Here is a 21,249-nt window from a genome sequence, read left to right as displayed (position 1 = left end):
TGTGGAAGAAAAAAAACTGAAAAATCTCCAGGTTAGTATAACAAGCTCAGGGATGGCGCCCAGATGTCGCCGACCCCACATCATATACCCCCTTCCTAAAGTTATTAATTACACCACCCCTGTAGGTTCATGTATATTGTTCATCTTTCTACTACTGGCTCGCATTCGCCGCCAGTTAGTCAGCCAGACAGCCAGCCAGCCAGCCGGCCAAAGTGAGATTAAAAGCTACCTTTTTGTAACGAAGCATCCAGAGTTTCTGAGTGGATTTTGCCGTTTACAAGTACCACCCTGTATAGTAACCATTGGTTTGAGCTTCGTTACATAGAAAACCGTAATTTTGAGAAGTTTCTGCGATGCCATGGAGACAAGGAGATACCGCAATTAATTAGTCCCCCTACACCCGTTGATGTTGGAATTTTGGAATTATTTTTGTAACCACCGAAGGGTCTTGTTCTGGAGAAGATGAAGGACAATTAATATGTTTTGGTTTCAGCGCCGTTAATTGTTTATAAGCTGTTTTAGTTCCCCATAATATCAAGTTTCGAAGCGAGTTGTTTTGCCCGCTATCAGTTAACGTTGTGCCTGCAAAAATTAGATAACCGCCACCTACACTGAGTCCGAAAACTTGCAATTAACATACGTACTCGTACAGTTAATTAATGTAATGAGTTGGTGAGCTTCCGTTGTGTCTTTTGAGTATGTATAATTAGCATGCACTGATTAAATGAATTATAGTACAGGAGCGCCGATTGAGACAATTGTGGTATCAAATTTTGCGCGCTTAATTAAGAAATCGATTCCCAGATGTTCGGGAATTTTAGGACGAACAGAAGCCGAGTAATTGATTAAAAATGGAATTGACTGGTTTCGATTTCGTATTGAATACGCTACGGTTTGGATTTTCCTTGTTCCACTTCTACCAAATTGGGTTTCCTTTATAAAAATCTTTTGCATCTTTAGCGTTATACCGACCGTACGAGATCTTTTTCTCATCTTTCATCTTTTGCGGTCTACGTGCCAGACGTAAGTTTAATATTTTTGCCTGTTTCCGACCGCGATATAAATTTTTCGAAAGTAAGCCGTTTTAGTGATTAAATTATAGGGGGGGAATTGATTTTATCCGTTTTCCCGAATTTGCCTATTATAACAACCGCCGTTGTGCCTAATTACTTTTTTTCCGCTAGGGAATTTGCCGGTAGGCCATATTTTGTTTTAGAGTTCCAGACATTACCGCCGCCGTTTGCTGGACCTGACCGCCGAATACCTGGAATTATCATCTCCGATTAAGACTACTTTCGGGGCTACCGAAACCGACCCGTCCGTCCGTAATTACCGCCGACAACGTCCAGGCGTGAGATTATCGTCTGGTGGCGCACGAGTCCGTTCGTCCGTCCGTTCCCTGTACCGCCGTTTTGCCGCCGACTACCGCTTGAGGAATTACAAGATACTTTGTATTAATATCTTTAATTAAATTACACTCGAACAATAACAATAATTGGGTTTTAATTCCTCCAGCACCGGCTATGTGCGAGCAGCCAAAGTTCGTCGCATTTTTACAAATAAATTTGCCAAAATCCACTCTATTAACATACCCAGGTTGAACAACCGTCGTTGGCGACACAAAAACCTATGTGATCACCATGAGTGCCAGAAGAGAAGACAGGGCTTGAAATTTCAAGACGAAAGTTTACTTTCAGGCGCTGTAATAATCATTAATGAACTGTATTAAAATCCCCAGGAACGTTCCCTAAACTGATGATAAAATTAGACAAGTTTGCAGAGCCATCACTGCATTAATTACACTCATACATGAGCATTACATGTATATTTATGTAAAATTGAATACATATAGATAATAATATAATGTAGGAAAAAATTTCCCCAGATCCCATTTTGGCGGTAGATTGGTAAGGGAAGGAGATTTACCGCTTCTCGCATTCCCCTTTTCTACCAGACACCCACTTTTCATATAATTTCGGGTTATACTCCGTTGGTTGGTCCCATGCTTTTCGACAATGCGGCATTATCCAGGCCTCCTCTGACTTTTTGGGAATCCTGTTGAGAAGTGGAAATCATTAAAGCTAAGGGATACATCGTATAGCCGTAATAAATATGGGAACAAAATTGGTCTAACGTTGCTATGTTTTTTGAGATGCCGAGGCCTAATTTGAAACTTAAAAAGTCTCCTGGGTCGTTCCCAGATACTTTTATACAAAAGCTTTACATCATAGTACTAGACTACTTTCCGCACTTCGCAAAGTATTGCAATTATCGTCGGTTTTTGGGTAATTATTTATATTCGTAATGCACTCTGGAACCACAAAACCAACGTGAAATCCGATATTTTGCTGATACGCAAATTTCTTCAACTCGTTCTGCCTCCTGAATCATTGACCCTACATCAAAAACTACGGATGTAATATCTTGGAACGTTTTGAGTATGCTTGCAAGTTTCAATTCGGTCGAATCACCCTAATGAGACATAGGATCACAAAATTTGTCTATTGAAGGAGGTTTTCGTTTCCATTTTACTGTGACAATATGGACATTTCTAATCGATAACTGAAATGTTTCAATTTGCTCGCCATTTGTTAACCCAACGTAAAAATAGTATATTATATACCAAGGGACCAAAGTATGTGTTTTAATCTCGAGGATGCAGTTTGTTGCGCGAAACGAAGTTGATATGTTGATTTAGTCCACGGAGTACAAAAAAATCATTGGCTAGCTCTCATCCTTACGAAAAAAAACCTACCGTATAATGTGTCCAGGACGTATTGCAGACATGACGCATTTGGTTTTTGGATTATAAAATCCATCACCCGTATCGTAGCAACCTTCTGGAATTCGTCTCGGAGGAGGTTCATCATTAGTCAACAGCGATCTACCGGCTGGGCGAAGCCCATCTTGTATACAAGCAAAATATCTAAAATCGTAAACGGTTTTACAAGGGTCTGCGACGAAAATGCAAACCTTCGATCAGGCATTTTGCAATACTTCCAGTCGGTCACGTATTCAAGCGAATCGGGAAATTGAAACCTGTAATTTATTAGTCGACCATGACACCACGTCCCATAAAACTTATGTCCCATTGGATATGTAAGTGTGCCGTCACCATGGTATTGTCCATCGTCAAACTCGCCATCGTATACAACTCCTAAAATTAAAATATTGTTGTCATAAGTTGAGTGCATTCGCTTGGCACATCATACATAGTTAAATGATTAAGTCGTTTAATGTAAGTTGGGAGTCATCATCAGTCACTAATGTGCGTTTTAAATCTAGGTAGCGCGTATCATTACAGTGCTAAACAGAGTTTCCAAACCGACTTATGGCTTAGCTTAAAATCTATGGTAACCATTGTTTCAATAATCGTTACCATGGATTTTAAGCTACGCTTAAACAAATTTGTCGGAACTGTCAGTCCCGTAAGGTCGGAAGTTATTATTATTATAACTCAAACCTTAGATAGTTGCAGCTTGCAGCATACCACTGTCGGTACCTAGTCCTTCTCCGCTCAAATATTTTTGAACTTCTTTCCAACTAAATTTTATGATGTAACTTTGTTGTCCTCTATTTCAATTTTTAAACAATTTTGCAACTTTAAACTTCACGTTCATTGTAACGTTAGCCTGATGATGGCATTGTTTTTTGCAGAAACTAGTAGCGTTGTACGCTGTAAACACCTTTAATTTAAATTGTACAACAATTAAATATTTTCATGGGGTATGTTTGTGTTTTGGATCCCCATGATTTTAATGTTATTATTAATTATACGTATTAGTTTGTCGCTTAATAAGCGATATTTAATATCAAGTAGGGCGGTTCGTAGCGCAAACTACAAATGCAAGGCCACCGCCTTTCCATTATGATGACGCGGGTTCGAACCCCCCGAGATCGCGCTTTTTTTATAATAGATTGCGGCAAAAAGAAGGGAGCGAATGATTGTGCGAGAGAAGTGCCACTTTTTTTCTAATATTTACGTTACACCACTTACCGAGCCACTGAGAGACTGAGAAGTGAAGGAATAACGTAGTACTTAAACAGATTAGTTGAAAAGACATATTGAAAATGGGAGTTATAACAGTAAGAAAGTGAGACGTAAAGCAATACCTACCAGCATATGATTGATGAATGAATTGTGAACCATAGAAATGAAATCATAAACTTAAAATCATAGAATTGTAGTAAAAAACTAATATTAATTTTTTTTAATTGTTTTAATTCCTTTTTTTAATTTAAGTAATTTTAAGTTAATTATATATTTAAAAATTTCGCGGCACCCTCGGCGGCACCCGTATGAAATACTGTGCCGCGGCACCCACTTTGAGAACCACTGCGTTATGCGATACTCTAAAAGATAGTATCTTGTTCATAAAGCATTATCAAACGCCATTAAATATAGTGTATTTCTTGTATTTGTTCCCGCTAATGTTAGAAAAACTTAAAGTGCACATTAACGGATTAATCTGCAGATTAACGGTTCTGATCCGTTAAAGTGCGATATTTCCTTTAAATTAGGAGCAATCGGTCTATTACATAGTTAATATGCACGTTAACACATTCTAAATTGTTAAAGTGCGCAAATATTAATTTTGAAAAGAGCAATACGAACACGTTATTCACGTATACAACAGATGGTTCAATGGGGGTTTACAGTACAGTTGAATTCCGTAGTCCTAATTTAATAAGCGTGTACCTAAAACCATAAAACATTTTTTTGAACACTAAAAGTTTATTTAAAAATAGAGGCTGATTAGCAAAAAAATAATGAACATGTGCGGTATTAGGGGTTTATTCAAAACGAGGTAATTGTGGCGGGCTCTGTGCCCCTATTGCATATTTCAAAAATGATTCAGGAGGCTACTTATAGTAAGGTCACCACCTTCACATATGATAATAAACAATTCCATCTGACCCATGTACCAAAAGTCAAAGATTACCTATTTCTATTTAAGAACGATCACTGGAAAATAAATCTAGTTTTTAAACAATGGACCATATTTTCTTGCTGTTAATAACCCTCTGTCTTTTTGGACATGTAAGTATTTGTTGCACCTTCTTTCATTGTAGTTTGAAGCAACGCTTCCTTAGACATTTGAGGTAGACATACCAGATTCCGCGCTCACTCCTGAAGATTACGAATGCATGTCCGCCTTGAACATAGGAAGAGAACAAGTGGAAAGATTTTTCGATGGTGACTACCTATTCGTACTGAACCTCCCTCTGGCGGACAAGTATTCCGAATGCTGGATTAAGAAGATGAACTTTGTAAACGACAAAAATGAGTTCAACTACGACAAATTTCGTGAATATGTGGTACGCGATGTTTTACATAATTTGGGAAAGCAGAACGAGGCGGATGCAGAATATCGCGTACGTCAATCCATAGACAACTGCAAGAACATAAACGAAGAAAATCTCGGCAGACTTGGATCGAAAATTTACAATTGTGTTGTTAGAGCAATACATAAGTTTTAGTTTCTTGTTCACTTTGCGTTCACTGGAAAATGTAACAATTGTAGTAAATTAAAAATTACAGTCTTCATCAAAATTCGTCGGTTATTAGTGATCTAATAATTTTGTATTTTTATTTGTCTGTTTCCCTGTCTGTCTTGATGTCTGTCGTCCCATTGGTTTGAAAAATGATATGCATGTTCTTAAGGATATAAAGAAGGATTGTTATTCTGTATCACCTACAAGTTATAGCCCAAAAACCATCAAGCTGTACATATATTTAACAAAAGAATTACTTTTACAATTTTTGCGCTCCGTTTTTTTTAGTAAAAAGCAAGTATGCTATTAAGATGGTGGTGGTTCAAACGCGATTTACCATCTAAAAAAAGTGGGGAACCAAATAAAATAATAAATTAATTAATTTTTTAATTTTAATTTTAATTTTAATTTTAATTTTTTTAATTAACATAAGGAATTTAGACTGCTGTCGAGCATAATAATCAATAACTAAAAATTTTACTTTTACCATAGACCAACTATGCTTTTACCAATGCTTTTACAATACATATCTATACAATACAATGCTTTTACCATTGAATAATTTTTCACTCAACGCTTTTTACCAATAATAACCACACCTGCTACTGGAGGATAGGTGATTGTCGACATGGAACAACCTGATGTTGGTTGCAGGCGGTCGGGCGTTTTTTCATGTACCTATAAGAAATATTTTCAGTAGGTACTTCTTGATATTTTTGCATTCTAAGAGCAATATTTACAGTTTTTAATGGCAACCTACTACAGAAAAAGAGAAATATAACCCACAATATTACTGTTCTTTATTGTGCTCGAAGCGAAGCTATTATTATCGGTTGACCAAACTTCTATCAATAAAGAATTCGGATGGATCAGCCCATACTACAATGTGGAAATTACGGAACTGTTTGATGTTTGTATAGACTCGTTATATGTAAACCAATACTTTTCGTCGGGAAGAGACAATCACAAGGATGGTAATAATTTCCATAGTTGCATGCAGCTACAGCCAACAGGCTTTCACGCGCGGGTTATCGCAAGCCAAGCATCCTGAAATCGAGAAATTGACCAATGTCGTCTACCGTATGCCTCAGGAGTTAGGGTACGAGTGGTTTGTGCTACTGACATCGATGTAGTGCCCTATATGGCTCGTCAAGAATTCTTTCGAATATTCGAAGATGTGCATACTTACGATACTAGACACAAATACAATCTTCTTGCAGTTATCTCTCTCGGCGCGCTACGTTTCTATGGCAGAGACCGGCAAGTGCGCGTTCCAGTTTAATTATAATTCAGTGTTTGGTATACATACGGAAATATACCCATGTACCGCTTCATAGCGAACAAGAACGAAAGTATATCGGAAAATAAAAAGTGATAACAAGGTGTGCATTTTGAGATAAGCATTAGTTCTAGTGTGTGGAGGTATTTTAGACAGAGCCGAGGTTAACCTTCTAAGAGTTCGCACGTATTTTTCAGTGTGAGAATTTTACTATTTTCGCATAACTGCGATATTTTCGCAGCCATACATTGTGATAAACAGAGAACATTGAATGAATGAAGTTACCTTTCCAAAGAGAGATCAAATCGTTACCAGAAGAGATTATTATTCACGTCCATTAACGTAAGTTATTTTAACTTTTTTATTATACGTGAATCACAATATCCGTTTTAAACACTCCAATGCGTGCGAAAAAAGGCCTTTAAAACACACGTGCTTTAAAATTGCTAAGTAATGATACTTCAAGTATGACTTTTGAAACTGTCATCTGGGTGAAATAAAAAATCCTCTTAGGTCGCTTTCTGTAAATGCAGAACATTTCTTTGGCTTGTACCTATCTTTTGGTTGAAGCTTTCACAAACGCGCGTAATTTAGGGTATGCTTCCAAATCTGTTCCACTTTTTAATCGCAGCATTGTTTGAAGTTTTGAATGAATGCACCAAAAGATAGAAGATTTAAATACCTTTGACATTTCCTTCATATATGCCAGCATTATCGATGCATTTAAGACTTTATTCGTAATAAGTAACTTCCTATTCATCCATGGAAACAACTTTTCATATTCTTAGAATATACTTTACTGGATTTGGATTTTACACTTACCAACGTTTGTTTAAATTTTACAAGCGATTTAATGGACGGTATGTTATCTTCTTCAACGGAAATCGTTTTATTCACAAAGACGATGGTTTTTAAATAAGCAAAATGATTTTGTATGGTATTTATTGATAAGAATCAAATCCAAGGAAAGGATTTTGGTTATGTTATTTTATTGTTTGGGAATTTAACATTTAATTTCAGTAATAGCATTCCTTTGGTTCTTGTACCAGTATACACACCAGTAATATATTATGTGGTAAAGATATAATATTTAAGTAAGGATCAAATTTGGCATGGATGGGATCACAAGATATGTATTGCAATTTTTTATCCTTCTTGTATTTCCTTTTATGAATCCAGCTAGTATTTTATATCCAGAAATGTTTAAAGGAACATGCAGCTTGAAAGCTTTTGCTTTATTTAACATAAATTCAATCAAATAAGGCCATATTCGTATTTATTGGAGTTCAATCAAACCACAGAGTACCAGATTTTTAATTTCAGATCTCAGAGGAGATAAGAGGCCAACCTTCCGCATGGTAAGGGGTTTGAAAATTAATTTTATTACTGAGGTAGCCATTGGTAAATTAATTGTCATATTGGAATTTTTGCCAGTGCGACCCTTGTAAATGTAACTAGCCCGTTCTAACTCCTGCTTTCAATTTATTCAAAAGAGTGGCATAGTAAGGCCCGATGATAAGTTTGATCTAAAAGATAATCAATAACTCACGCCCTTTTAAAATCCCGAAATATCATCTATTCCATCCGATGGACACGATTTGGTCTTTTTGGAAGAATGGGGCGAATGGGCCACAAAGTGTCCCTTGTAAACTGTCTATAATCTGCGAGTATAGTAATGGAACCACGCGTTACAAATCGACGTAAGAAATGAAGTGAATTATTGCCAAAAGGCTTCAAGTTATCAGTTATCGCTAAACATTCATGATGCGCCACAGGACATGGACGACTACCTATGCCTTGTGGCGAGACAATGCCATAATGAAACTACAACATACAATCATATAGTCGTCTAGCAATGCGGTAACAAAATATGAGCGCATTGAAAACACACGCAAGTCTGGAACATCACAATCATAACAAGTCCATATTTATTCAAGCACAAATAAAATATTGGCAGACATACGCAAATTAGAGCATGCTGACATAGAGCATTAAACTAGAACGATAAATATGTATTCAAGCAATGAAGCATATCTTTCGTAGAAGTTATTTAAAACTAACTCACAAAAACTGGCAGCATAACAAATTGAAATTAGTAAAGCGTGCGAAAGAAGCGTTAAAAGTTAATTTCGCACATGAGAAAAACTGGTAACATACAACATTGAATAACTTTTTATCGACCGTAAGAATGTAATGGTTCAAGATCAAGTATCTTCCATTCTTTTATTTTTGATTTTTATTTATTAAAATTTCGCTATTAATAACTACAGACTACATAAATATAAAAGATTTTGGCTGATTTTACGAGTTGGTGCTAAAAAATTCGGTGAATATGTAGTAGAATCTTTGTTTATTCATACAAACGAAGGTAGAACATAAACACACGATTATAATAAACACGTTCATTGAACACGGTACTCCTCTTTTGAACCCCCAACACATTCGCCCTATTTGTGCACGAATTTTGTGCTGAGTTGTATGTAAATATTAATGGAGATATGGGTTTACAATTTAGCACCTATGGACTAACATTTCCAATCAAGTTCAATTTTATACGGTAAATTGTGTGACAATATTAACGGTGATATGTAATTTTTAGCCTGGGTTATTAGGTACTTCTGGTAAGTTTTGGGTCTCATTTCATGTCATTTAATTGTATTGTAGTATGATAACGTGAAGGATGACGAAGGAAACGGTACGAGAAAATTAACTGAGCTATGTATGAGCATTGAATGGTGGAATAAAATCTTTTACTAAATTAACCTAAATTTCTTTAGCTTATTGCCGTTTAAAGTTAACTTTGTAGATAAATTTAAGATGTACAAAAAGATTCGGTGTACTTTCTTTTCAAACTGGTATTCAAAGTCAATCTAATAACAACATTGTAATCGTATCAGAAGATATTGGATGTTCTTGTTATTTTGTATACCTTGTGTTCAACGGACGAAGAGATATTTTTCTTCAAATTTGGAAGAAATATTGACGATCGAGGGCTGTATTCATTCGCAAGTGTATCCTTCGATTTTTCTGAAGTCAACAATGGAAAACTTTCTTACATTCTTTCACAGATTGTAAAACTACTTGATTTTTTTTAAAAAGCAAGATTAAGTGTGTCCTTATTTCCTATAGAGATATTTTCGGGTATATAATATCGCGCATCCAGTGTACAAACTGAAGAAAAATATAAACTTGGCGCATGTATCCATCGGTATGCGCAATAGCAGAGTGCGACATCACGGAAAAAAGTAGTTTTTCAAAAAATCCTATAATCCGATTGGGCCTAATTGCGAATCTAGACCATCCGAGGACACACAGAGGCACATTAACAATTTTCAGCAAAATCCGTCCAGTCGTTTAGGAGTTCAGTCACAAACACACGTACAGAAGACTTTTTTATTGTATATATTAATAAAATAAAATGAAATCTTGTTACAAAGGAGAAAACATCGTCTTTAGAAACAGCATTTAAAGAGAGTATCATCCTTAGAGAAGGAACTTTCATAGTTTAAGGTCTCATCAAGTACAGCGGTGGCTGTAAAACAGGATGTGGTTCTGATTGTGGATGTCGGAGAGCAGGTTTATATTGAACACTATACTGTTAATGTCAAATATCCAAGCGTGAAATCGTTTGATTTATTTCTGTTCGCAGTACTAGGATATTTCTACAGATCATCTTTTGACGAATATATGTTTCCCAGTGCAGCAATAGCAATAGGAATTCATAGATATACTAGTATTTTCACACAATAATGAATAAAGGATATAATACGAATATTTCATGTTTTTAGAAAACTTTTCTTGTAAGATCATATGCAAAACTTGAATTATACCAAACGTCCTTTTTTATGCTTTTCGTCTTGGATATTTTTTTTGTAGGAAACCTGGTTTTGTTAGTCGGAATCTAATATTAGCTTTGAACCAGTTTTTTTCAACCATATAATTTCAAATTCTATTTCTGAAAGCTTGATATAATATCAAGACACCAATGATCCTTTCAGAATTTTTTTCGCTAAAAAATCGAGTTGCTAAGTAACGATACTTCAAGTATGACTTTTGAAACTGTCATCTGGATGAAATAAAAAATCCTCTTAGGTCGCTTTCTGTAAATGCAGAACATTTCTTTGGCTTTTGTACCTATCCTTTGGTTGAAGCTTTCACAAACGCGCGTAATTTAGGGTATGCTTCCAAATCTGTTCCACTTTTTAATCGCAGCATTGCTTTAAAGTTTTGAATGAGTGCACCAAAATATAGAAGATTTAAATACCTTTGACATTTCCTTCATATATGCCAGCATTATGGATGCATTTAAGACTGTATTCGTAACTTCCTATTCATCCATGGAAACAACTTTTCATATTCTTTATAATAGGCTTTACTGGATTTGGATTTTACACCTACCAACGTTGTTTAGATTTTACAACAACCGATTTAATGGACGGTGTATTATCTTTTTCAACGGAAATCGTTTAATTCACAAAGACGATGATTTTTATAAGCAAACGTCAAGTGACATTTCCATGGCAATCGTGAAATTACGAACACCCAGCCCACTTAATTAGACATGTATTCGAGTATAACGTCAATATGACTTCATTGTATTTCCTATTTTTAAATTATACTGCAGGTATAATAAAAAATACTATAAGATACACGTGTATAATTGGTCTTTAAAGCACTTGCAACGTTAAAGGCACTCCGCTTTGCGTCGTGCCCTTAAACTCGTTGCGCGTGCTTTAAAGACTTGATTATACACTTGTATCTTAATATACTATTGTTTATAGATAAATTTCATTTTAGATTCTGTATTAGTGACCTCAAAAATCTAAAGTAACCAATTTCTGGGGGAAAATGATGAAAATTTCTGAAAATAACTCATTTTACCGTAACAAGTTTAACAAATTTTGCTTTAAACATATTCTTATAAACCGATACAGAACCATCGAAGGTTACAACAGGTAGATATCTATAACTGCTATTACCCTTGACCTATTGAACTTAAATTCAATTGTATTCTGCTTAGACCAACAGGAACCTATATCACAAATTTCAAGCTTTTAGGAAACTTCAGGAGTAACCACACGGACAGACGGAAGGATGAGCGGATAAAGGTGCGAAGAAGGGTCATGTCATTGCCTTAACCAATAAACGTCCAGTTTGTCTTATTTTCTTCTAATAGTGGAATCTACCTACTATTACAAGATTATAGCGAATCTTCTAGAGTGATAGATATCACGGTACCATCAAGTCGCCACTAGGTCGATAAAGAATTAGTTATCGGTCATAACGACTCAAAACTAATGTGACTAATTCTTTTCATGAAATGCCAATTCTAGAATTCTCCTTTTTTGTTTGCTATATAAGCAAATTGAAATATTTAATTTGAGTTCAAACATCGAAATGACAAATAGTGAATTTGGTGCTCGTATTAGAAATTTACAATTTATAAAGTAGAGTGATAAATAAAATTAACTGTTATCAAGTCAATCTATATTTAAATATTGATATAAATTCATTAATAATTTATTAATTTTACATTAATAACACACCTAATTAAACTTACGTTACATTATTATTCACTGTGTGCTTGTAATAACAAATAAATGATTAATTTTAGAATTCAGCTAAATGGAAGAATAGGTATTGTTTCGTTGTAGGCAGATCTAATTTAAAATTCAATTGCAATTGGTAGCTTACAGTTCCACACAATGATTTGATAATGTCCAACTTTACATTGCAAATTGATAGCAGTTTAGAGTTATAAGTAATTTTGAATTGAAAATAAGGGTTTATGTTATTTCTACTGATCTTGGGTGTTTCAGTTGTAATTTTACTAACATTCCCCAATACTTGCATTTCAACGATAGATAATAAAACTATATAATGCAGTTAGGTTCATATTTATTTTTGTGCAGATAATCCATTAGTAAGCCAGACGAGGCTAAGAACCTGCATAGCTCAGATGAGTTTACGTTAGTAGCTCCATAGTGTAATACTATGGTAGCTCTAACTTTGGTTGCAAGAGTCCTGGGTTCGAATCCCATGTAACAACTCCCAATATCCTTCTCACTTTAATAACAATGGGGGAACAACCGTGATAATTCGCGTTCGGGTGGGTAGTCAAAGAGGAAAGATGTAGGAATGTGCAACTTAAGCGGGCAACTTACTTAGTAAAAGAAAAGTGTAAACTTGTCGTATAATGCGCGTAGCGCTACTAAAAATATACACCAAAGTATGAACTAACTTTCGGAATACCTACTTCACCACAAGGTAAATTCTTTTCAATTATTATTCATTAATTGAATTCGAACCTTCACCTCCAACTCCACATCGCCCGGAAAACATTAAATGGCATACAAATGCAATAAAATCTGACCTAAAAGATGGAGGATTAGATGTCGTTGCGGTCGGTTCAGTCGTCGAGTTAATCGGTAAAGATGGTGCAAGCAGTGTACAAACCTGAACACACACGAACCTCGATTCTGTGTTTGAAACCAGTAAGTTTGTAAGACCGTGAGTCTGTTCTTCAATACCGCCCCTCACCACCTAAGCACAGCTTCGCGGGGGGGGGGGGGCTAGGGTAGTCGTGTTGGGCAAAAACTGAACCCATTAAAACAATAAAACATTTTGTAGGATTTAAATCCGATTTGGATTTTAATACTTCTGACCTAAAGGGGCAGATCGACTAATTTTGTTATTTGTAGAAGCTCCCTTGCCATCTCGAAAATTAAGTACGATCATTAAAAAAATAAATCTAGGCTTGGGGAAAAGCGCTATCGTTGCTCGATTTTACCGCGAATATTTTTATATTTATTTTGATTTCTGCGCCCTTGAATGAATGAATGTTAATAATCCAGGAAATTGTGTTTTCTACATCTGATATAAGTTATGTCAAAAATCTCTGCTTTTGTTAATAGAAACCATAACCATCTAGGCCTACAGCTTTTTGAATAAATTTAAAAGGCTTCTAATTTCTTGTTTATTTTCTGCCAATGTACTAATTTGAAAGTGCATATAAATGCTATATTGAATAATTGCATATTTTAGAAAAGTTGCATGTTTCGAATATTTTACTCTCGCTTATTTTCTATCAAAAATCTGCATATTACTCCATAATAATTAGGGTAATTGAATTGAATTTATAAATATTTCAGTAAGAGTCTAGGAATAAATTCATTTCAGTAAGATAATTTGTTTATTATCTAAACATCCGATCGGCCCGTGTGGCGCAGTTCAGTTAAAGCTGGACTGTGGTGCTAAGGGTCCTTGGTTCGAATCCGGGTTCGGGCATGGATATTTGTAAATGTATAGTGGGTTGGGTTGGTAGCGCAGCCTTGGCTGAAACCCCGCCCACTCAAAAATATCAAAAATAAAATTTAAAAAAATCCAAATTGCGATCCAAGAATTCGTGCTGTAGAATTATAATTAAAAAAAAACGTTGTAGGTACATTTTATTATGCGAGTATTAGATTCTGTGTATAATTTCTCTTTCTCCATTTCTCTCGCTTAAAACATTGCAGAAAACCCATACTTACTGTGAATTTCTGTATTAGGTTACTTGAATTTACCACTTTTCGTTTAATGCAATTGACAAAATTTTTCTAATGTTACCCTTATTAAATACTTTCATTTAAAATTGAAACTACTTTATTAGTTTACTCGACGGGGGTCATTGAAGAAAAACATTATACGCATTGTAATTCAAACCGAATTCAAAAGTGTTATATAGGGTTTCACGTAAAAAGACCAGAGGAACCATTTTTTTATAAGCCGGTGTAGTGTAAATCTAGACCAGTTTTTTTCGACGAAGGCGCTATTATGGCCACTTTCTCCGTCCGTCCGTCCGTCCGTTCTTCCACAGCCTTAACTACTATAATTTTCAACATATTTAGTTCGTTCATTTTGCAATATATATCTTATAACCTCAAGCAAGAAAAATCTTGATGATTAATGTGCGCATGCGCAACTTGCGCAATGTTAACTTTCTTATTTATGGAGATATATTTTTTTAACATTTTAAACAAAGATTCTTCTAGTAAAGGCAAACATCCGATATAACCTTCAGAAAAGTACGGATCAATTTATAGCGCTAAAGTTACTCGCCTTAAGGCGAAATCCTTTGTTTCAGTTTTTAATATTACACTAGATATTAAATGTTCCTAGGTGTTCATCAATTGTTAGAGTGGAATCATTTTCCTATTCTGTCTGCGTCCGACGAATAAGAATAACACTTTCTACTAAAGGGAATAGGTCGAGACGACGAGATTTAAAACTGAAGTAATTAACAAGAGCTTGACAAAAAAAGTAAGATGTATCGGTTCTAACCGCAACCAGAATTCAAATTTGGAAAAAATTAGAACGTGAATTCATCAACATTCAGTTGCCATCATATTAAAATGTTATTCAATTTGATCAAGAGGTTTTCTTTTTATATGGGGTTAGACAATTAATTTGTAGAGTTACAACCTAGAAAAACAAACGAGAACTTTGCATAGCTTCCGCTTAGAAATTGGTGGTCAAATTTTTTCTTGCAAAGAATGTATAATTAAACTGGTTTTTAATTGAATACTAAACTCGTTTATATATGAAGAATAACTATTTTCTTAGTGAGTTTTGAACTAAGTCTCCATATTTGCGCTGACAGTACCTATGTAGGTATAAAAAGTAAGCATTTTCCTCCTAACAATCAAGCCGTAGATTGTGTTGCTAACTTTTTCTATACAACTAATTTTTAATCTACCAGACCAAGAACGCAGTTATAGATATAGCATTAGCATTATTTTCTACCTCGACAAAATCCTAACATAATTATAGCCGTAAGGGTATAAATGGAAACTACCAACATAATGCTACTGTAAAATTTCAATCGAAATAGTAACTTTCAACTAGGATTAACATCAAATTAATATTACCGTACAGCTCCTCCTTATTTAATCCGAAAACATCCCAATTTCCACAGTACCGGTTTGTCAACGACTGAAATGCTTCCTCTCCTTTCCCTCCTGAGATGTGTTGGTTATCTTCGTCCGACACTTTCGACTTAACATCTTCCTCGACCACGTTTTCTGAATTTTCTGTCAATGCTTCCTCTTCTTCTCTGTCCATCTGTCCGACATCTTCCTCGACCCAGTTCTCCGATTCTTCCGTCAATGTTGCCTCTTCTTCTCTGTCCATATATCCAATATCTTCCTCGACCAAGTTTTCCGACTCTTCTGTCCATGCTTCTTCTTCTCTATCCATCTGTCCAACATTTTGCTCCACCGGGTTTTCCGAATCTTCTGTCAAAGCTTTCTCCTCTTCTCTCTCCATATGTCCAACATCTTCCTCCACCACGTTTTTCGAAACTTCTGTCAATGCTTCCTCTTGGTCTCTTCCAATCTGTCCAACGTCTTCCTCGACCACGTTTTCTGACTCTTCTGTCAATGCTTCCTCTTGTCCTCTGTCCATCTGTCCAACATCTTCCTCGACCACGTTTGTCGACCCTTCTGTTAATGCTTCCTCTTCTCCCCTGGCCATCTGTCCAACATCTTCTTCGACCACATTTTCCGAATCTTCTGTTAATGCTTCCTCTTCTTCTCTGTCCGTCATTGAAACGTAGAAAGCTTTTCAATTCAAACTGTGTTCAAGACTTATATAGTGTAGAAGTATTCAAGTATCTCAAAGAGCAATGCCAAATTTAAATTACATTCTGAAATTAGCCACCTTATCTTTTTTCCGTTTTTAGCACGATACACTTACAACGGTATGCTCTTGCGCATCTAGCGTGACGTCACGTGCGAACAAAACCACAGAATATAGAGCAAAATTACGATGCTTAGATCGACAAATCACAAGGTTAGTTGACAAATCATACTGATTTGTGTAGAGATCCTCGCGTAAGTTATTTCTGGGATTTCGTGATCGTATGAAATAAACTCTAACCAAAAACATTGGCCCTAAACATGAAATGCGGCTGTTTCAGTAAAAATTATATAATTAATGCGTTATCAAAAGATCTAATCTCTCCTCCGTGTCCCTTTTATTTTGATTTTCATTATTACGCCGTAGTTTTAAAGTAGGTAAAGCATCAGGTTTCAAACATCCGCTGTTTTTAAAAGTAGGTCTAAGAAGTCGTTCCCTTAGCGGTGCTTCAAAACGGCTGGCTTCAAAATGTTCATAACAAATACAGGATATAGGATTAAACAGCAATGGAAAGACTTAAACACACCACTTAATAATAATGTAACACCATTTTTCAAGGTAATATTGTCCTTACGACGACTTGCAACAATCCATTTTAGAGAAAAGTCTTCAATTTTCGGAAATCGAAACTACCTATTTTATTTCCACACACAACCTGGCATTTTGGAATTTTCACTAATGATTACTTAGCTATCAACAAATTAACGCTATAAAACTCGTAAATACAACTGAAAAGGTGCAAACTGTCACGCGTGACATCTGTACTGGATTTTTCCGTGCGTAAACATTTGAATTTTGGCGCCACACGTTCGCAGGTGACGTAATGCGCAGTAGAAAACGCGTTTGAGAAAAATAATGAGCATACCGTGTGTAAGTGTATCGTGGTTTTTAGGAAAATATTTGAGAAATCACGTATGAAAATCGAGTTTTTCATCATTTTGCGACCATGACTAATTAATTTTAAATGAGCAAATAGCCATTGCTATCTCACAGGAGCAATAATCTCATTCAGTTGCAAGGCAGTGATTTTGATAGATGGTACAGGCATGGTTACCTACTTTTGAAAAAACCTTTGGCTGTGTAATTGCATGTCAGTGACGATAGCTATTACAGAGACAAATATGTGTAATATTGAAAGCGAGATAAGTAAAGCAGAATCTGTCTAAAATACGATTAAAGTAGAGTAATGTAAAGACCCGTTTTTGATCATTTTTAAAACAACATAAATGTCCAGATCTTTTCCTCCTTTCTAGGTACTTCCAAACATTGAAATTCTTTATGTGCACATTTTCTGGAACACCATACCCTAGTTTTTTAATAAAACTAGATTAACGCTATACCTTCACCAGTTAAACATTTTAATTTCATGCTATGACAAAGTAAGTAATAGTTATATTAATCATTTTGACCCCAGCAGTTATTCACCAACATGAGATTTGACATTACCGGTAAATGTTTGTTACATTCAAATAAATTTTACGTGAGGAACCTTGCTGTATAATAGCGCATAATAATTAAAGTTAATAAAAACATACTTTGACACATTTTCAAGAACACAGATTTATTTATAGGTACCATCTTTATGTACAGCGACATATCTGACATTTTAATTTGAATTATAGACATCGACATGTAGTGTGTTAGCAACAATGCATTTGATTTCTATTACTATAGCAATTACTTTGAAGGTGTTTTTCTACATAAAAGTGCACCAAACGAACATGTTCCAACAATATCGCACATAATGCAATAAAATAATACGACTATAAGTAAAAGTTTCATAAATCACACTATATCTGTATATCATTGACATACATATTATAACGACTATATTATTTCAATGTACAAATCTTAGTAGAGGCAATTAAGGGAAATAATGCACATAAATGATGCGGTGACCCTTCAATTTTAATTGTATAAACTTATTCAAGTTGGCATTTGTCAAATGACGTGACATTTCAATTTGTTATTTCATCAAACACACTAATTTATTTATTTACGATTTTATTATTTTATACTTTTGTTTGCCTAACTATGATTTGAAAACACCGAAAGTATCACTTTCACTTCTTCAATGGAGGCAAAGACGATGCCAATTTGATACTGATTATCGATTAATGTATTCGAACGGGCCCAGAAAGTCGGAATTTTACCCGCATATTAATAGGCAATTATTGTCACGTTCAAATTTGTAAGTCTAATTTAACGCTTAATAAATGTCGAAATAACATGTTAAAGATTAATTTAGCTGGCGCCTTAATTCAATTTCATTAAAAAGTTTATGAGATATGTTTACGTTACTATTCTAGAAAAGGAAATTTCCAATTTCTTTTATAATCGGTAATTTAAATTATTAGCACCATGAAGTGTCGCCAAATTCTTAAAGGTGGTCAGTTTTGGAATATGATGTAACTGTGTATTAGTTGGACTGCTTAAATAAAAAGACAATAATTTAGTAGGTAGATAGGTATTCTCAAGATCTCTACACAACCAAAGTGTCCTATACAATATTACTTGAAAAGCTTGACCTTCTATTATACTCAGGATACGGTCTGCATAAATAACATTGTTAGCTTTTATACCTCCACTAATGAGAATTTTCACCGCGGTTGTCCTACTGTGACTGTCTCATATTGTGTTATGTTTATGTAATAACTGTATTCATTAATTCATCTATACATATCCAGAGATGTTGAGTTGTCTATTTGCAACATAACATTATTAAATCAATTGTGCGTGTTGGTATGCATAATAAAGTAATTATGGTCTTTCTAATACAGTCCAAGAAACCCCGAAGAAAACTTACATTCATCCAATCTTGTATCAGCTTCCTGCGCAGAACAAACACAGCTGATTTGGAAATGTGATTCACCATTAATTTAAATTTGGTTAAATATTGAATTTTGACTTGCTTTATACCTCCTGTTATACCTCGACTATAGAAGATGCTATGGTAACTCTAGCATCATCATTTTTTCAGGAAAAGGCAACGACAACAAAGATCTTGCGCCAAACTGTGTTGTTATTATTTTATCTTATCCCTCGTTCGTACTAAATAAAAGTCCTCTACGGTACTGATAAAAATTTTTCTATCACAATTAGTTTTACTCACAGTTAGCTCTATAATGAAATTTAAATACCCCTTACCTTGAGGAAGTTTAGCCTTTGATCTCCTTTTTAAATCTGAAAATCAAAACTTGACACTCTGGTTTGACTGCAGATGAATAAATACGAATTCCAAAATAAATAACTGAATATATTGACAAACTAAAGTCGATTCAATTCCATTCTCCTTTACACTTCTCCTGATTTTAAAATATTACTTTATTTTCTATAAACACAGAAAACAGAAAATTAAACATCTATCTCGTGCCCACGTTCCAGGTCTAATTTGCCGTTTACTTAACTTCAACCAACAACAAACTTAGGGCAATTTTATACAGGGTGGCCTACTGAAAACAACAGTTCAAACACGTCAATTTTAGTTTTGAGGGGTACATGTAAATTAAATAATGTTATTTACGTAACTTTAACCCTGAGAAGGGGGTGGAAAAGCACCCCAAAAATTTTAAGTGAGAAAGGGTGGTAAACGTTAGATAGTTCTATACGCAGTTTCATTCTGTTTTTATTTTTCAAATCCGATCAGTAGTTCCAGAGAGAGCCTATTTAAATGGATTTGCAGAGCCGTTTTAAATGGTTATCAAGTAGGCGTTGAAATAATTGATTGCTTGTGTTTGAGACAAGTGTAATGAACTGCACCAATACGAGCGATAAGGTCACTTCCGGTTGACAAGTATTGAACAAAATTTAATCAGTTAATCTGTTGACCATTGTTACTGAAGATCGAATTGGAAAATTCGAAACCGATCGTGAGTTATCATGTACAGTAGACCCTGACATGGACGAACGGATAAACAGAAAGTCCAAAACTATGAACTCGCTTTTTGTCGCCCGTTAATAAGTGCATAAGCAAGGAAGCAAGTTTGTGAGTGTATTAAATGTATTATTGTATGGAAATTGGCGGTGGAACACTTAATAAAGTGAAACTAAATTTTCCTGTAATTCTAAATTGTTACGAAGTCGCAAGTCCATTTCAATCGAGTTTGCTCTGGAACTACTGATCGGATTTGAAAAATGAAACAATGTTTACCACACATTCCTATTTAAAATTTTCGGGATGCAATTCATCCCCTGTTGAGGATTGAGGTTATATAAATAGGTAGGTACTAAAATGTACCTGCTCGACCGTTTCAGGCAAAACTGTCGTTAAGCGGCCAAAATCGGCATCGGCTGTTTTCAGTGGGACATCCTGTATATGAAATTGTTTATACACATCTTTATAGCTCAATAACATTTGAATGAATGCAAAGGAATATTGTCACTTAAATGAAATATAAATTCCCAACTAATTAAAAAATACCAAATTCCTTTAAGTACCGGGTGATTCATTAGAAGTGATGATCGCTTGAATTTCGCGCGTAAGGTTTTAGTATTTTTTGCATTATTAGATTGACGGTTTGAATTTCGTTAGTAATTTTTTTCTGTCATGACTGTCATTTAAGAAACCAGTGTCGCCGTTAATTGTTGTGTGCCATTTTCGCTTTATTACTTTTTCCATTTTGAACAATTTTTAGAGTTGATGCACTAAAATATGTAAGAAACGTGACTGTGTCTAGTGTTTTTTTTTTTTTTTTTTTTTTGTAGGGTTCAACTACTAAGGTCATATCCCCTTTAATTCACTAAGCATATTATATATCAGCGTATATATTAATCATTTTCAAAAATCTCACCATCTT

General features: G+C 34.9%; 2 protein-coding genes across 2 annotated transcripts; one reads left to right on the top strand and one right to left on the bottom strand.

Annotated features, from left to right (window-relative positions):
* Positions 1–1,893: 1,893 nt before the first annotated feature.
* LOC116158724 (cilia- and flagella-associated protein 251-like) lies at positions 1,894–16,452 on the bottom strand. The gene is made up of 4 exons (XM_031471554.1): positions 15,685–16,452; positions 2,974–3,157; positions 2,756–2,926; positions 1,894–2,055 (listed from the first exon to the last, which is right to left on the bottom strand). The coding sequence occupies exons 1-4, from the start codon at positions 16,358–16,360 to the stop codon at positions 1,923–1,925; spliced, it is 1,164 nt and encodes a 387-aa protein (XP_031327414.1). The 5' UTR covers positions 16,361–16,452; the 3' UTR covers positions 1,894–1,922.
* Positions 4,958–5,586, top strand: LOC116158725. Its single transcript, XM_031471555.1, has 2 exons — positions 4,958–5,041; positions 5,095–5,586. Exons 1-2 carry the CDS (start codon positions 4,994–4,996, stop codon positions 5,479–5,481), a joined length of 435 nt encoding a protein of 144 aa, XP_031327415.1. The 5' UTR covers positions 4,958–4,993; the 3' UTR covers positions 5,482–5,586.
* Positions 16,453–21,249: the final 4,797 nt, after the last annotated feature.

Source organism: Photinus pyralis, unplaced genomic scaffold (assembly GCF_008802855.1).
Source record: "Photinus pyralis isolate 1611_PpyrPB1 unplaced genomic scaffold, Ppyr1.3 Ppyr1.4_LG1, whole genome shotgun sequence".
Taxonomy (NCBI): domain Eukaryota; kingdom Metazoa; phylum Arthropoda; class Insecta; order Coleoptera; family Lampyridae; genus Photinus; species Photinus pyralis.
Note: the sequence above shows the minus strand (reverse complement) of the source record. Positions and strands in the feature narration are given on the sequence as shown.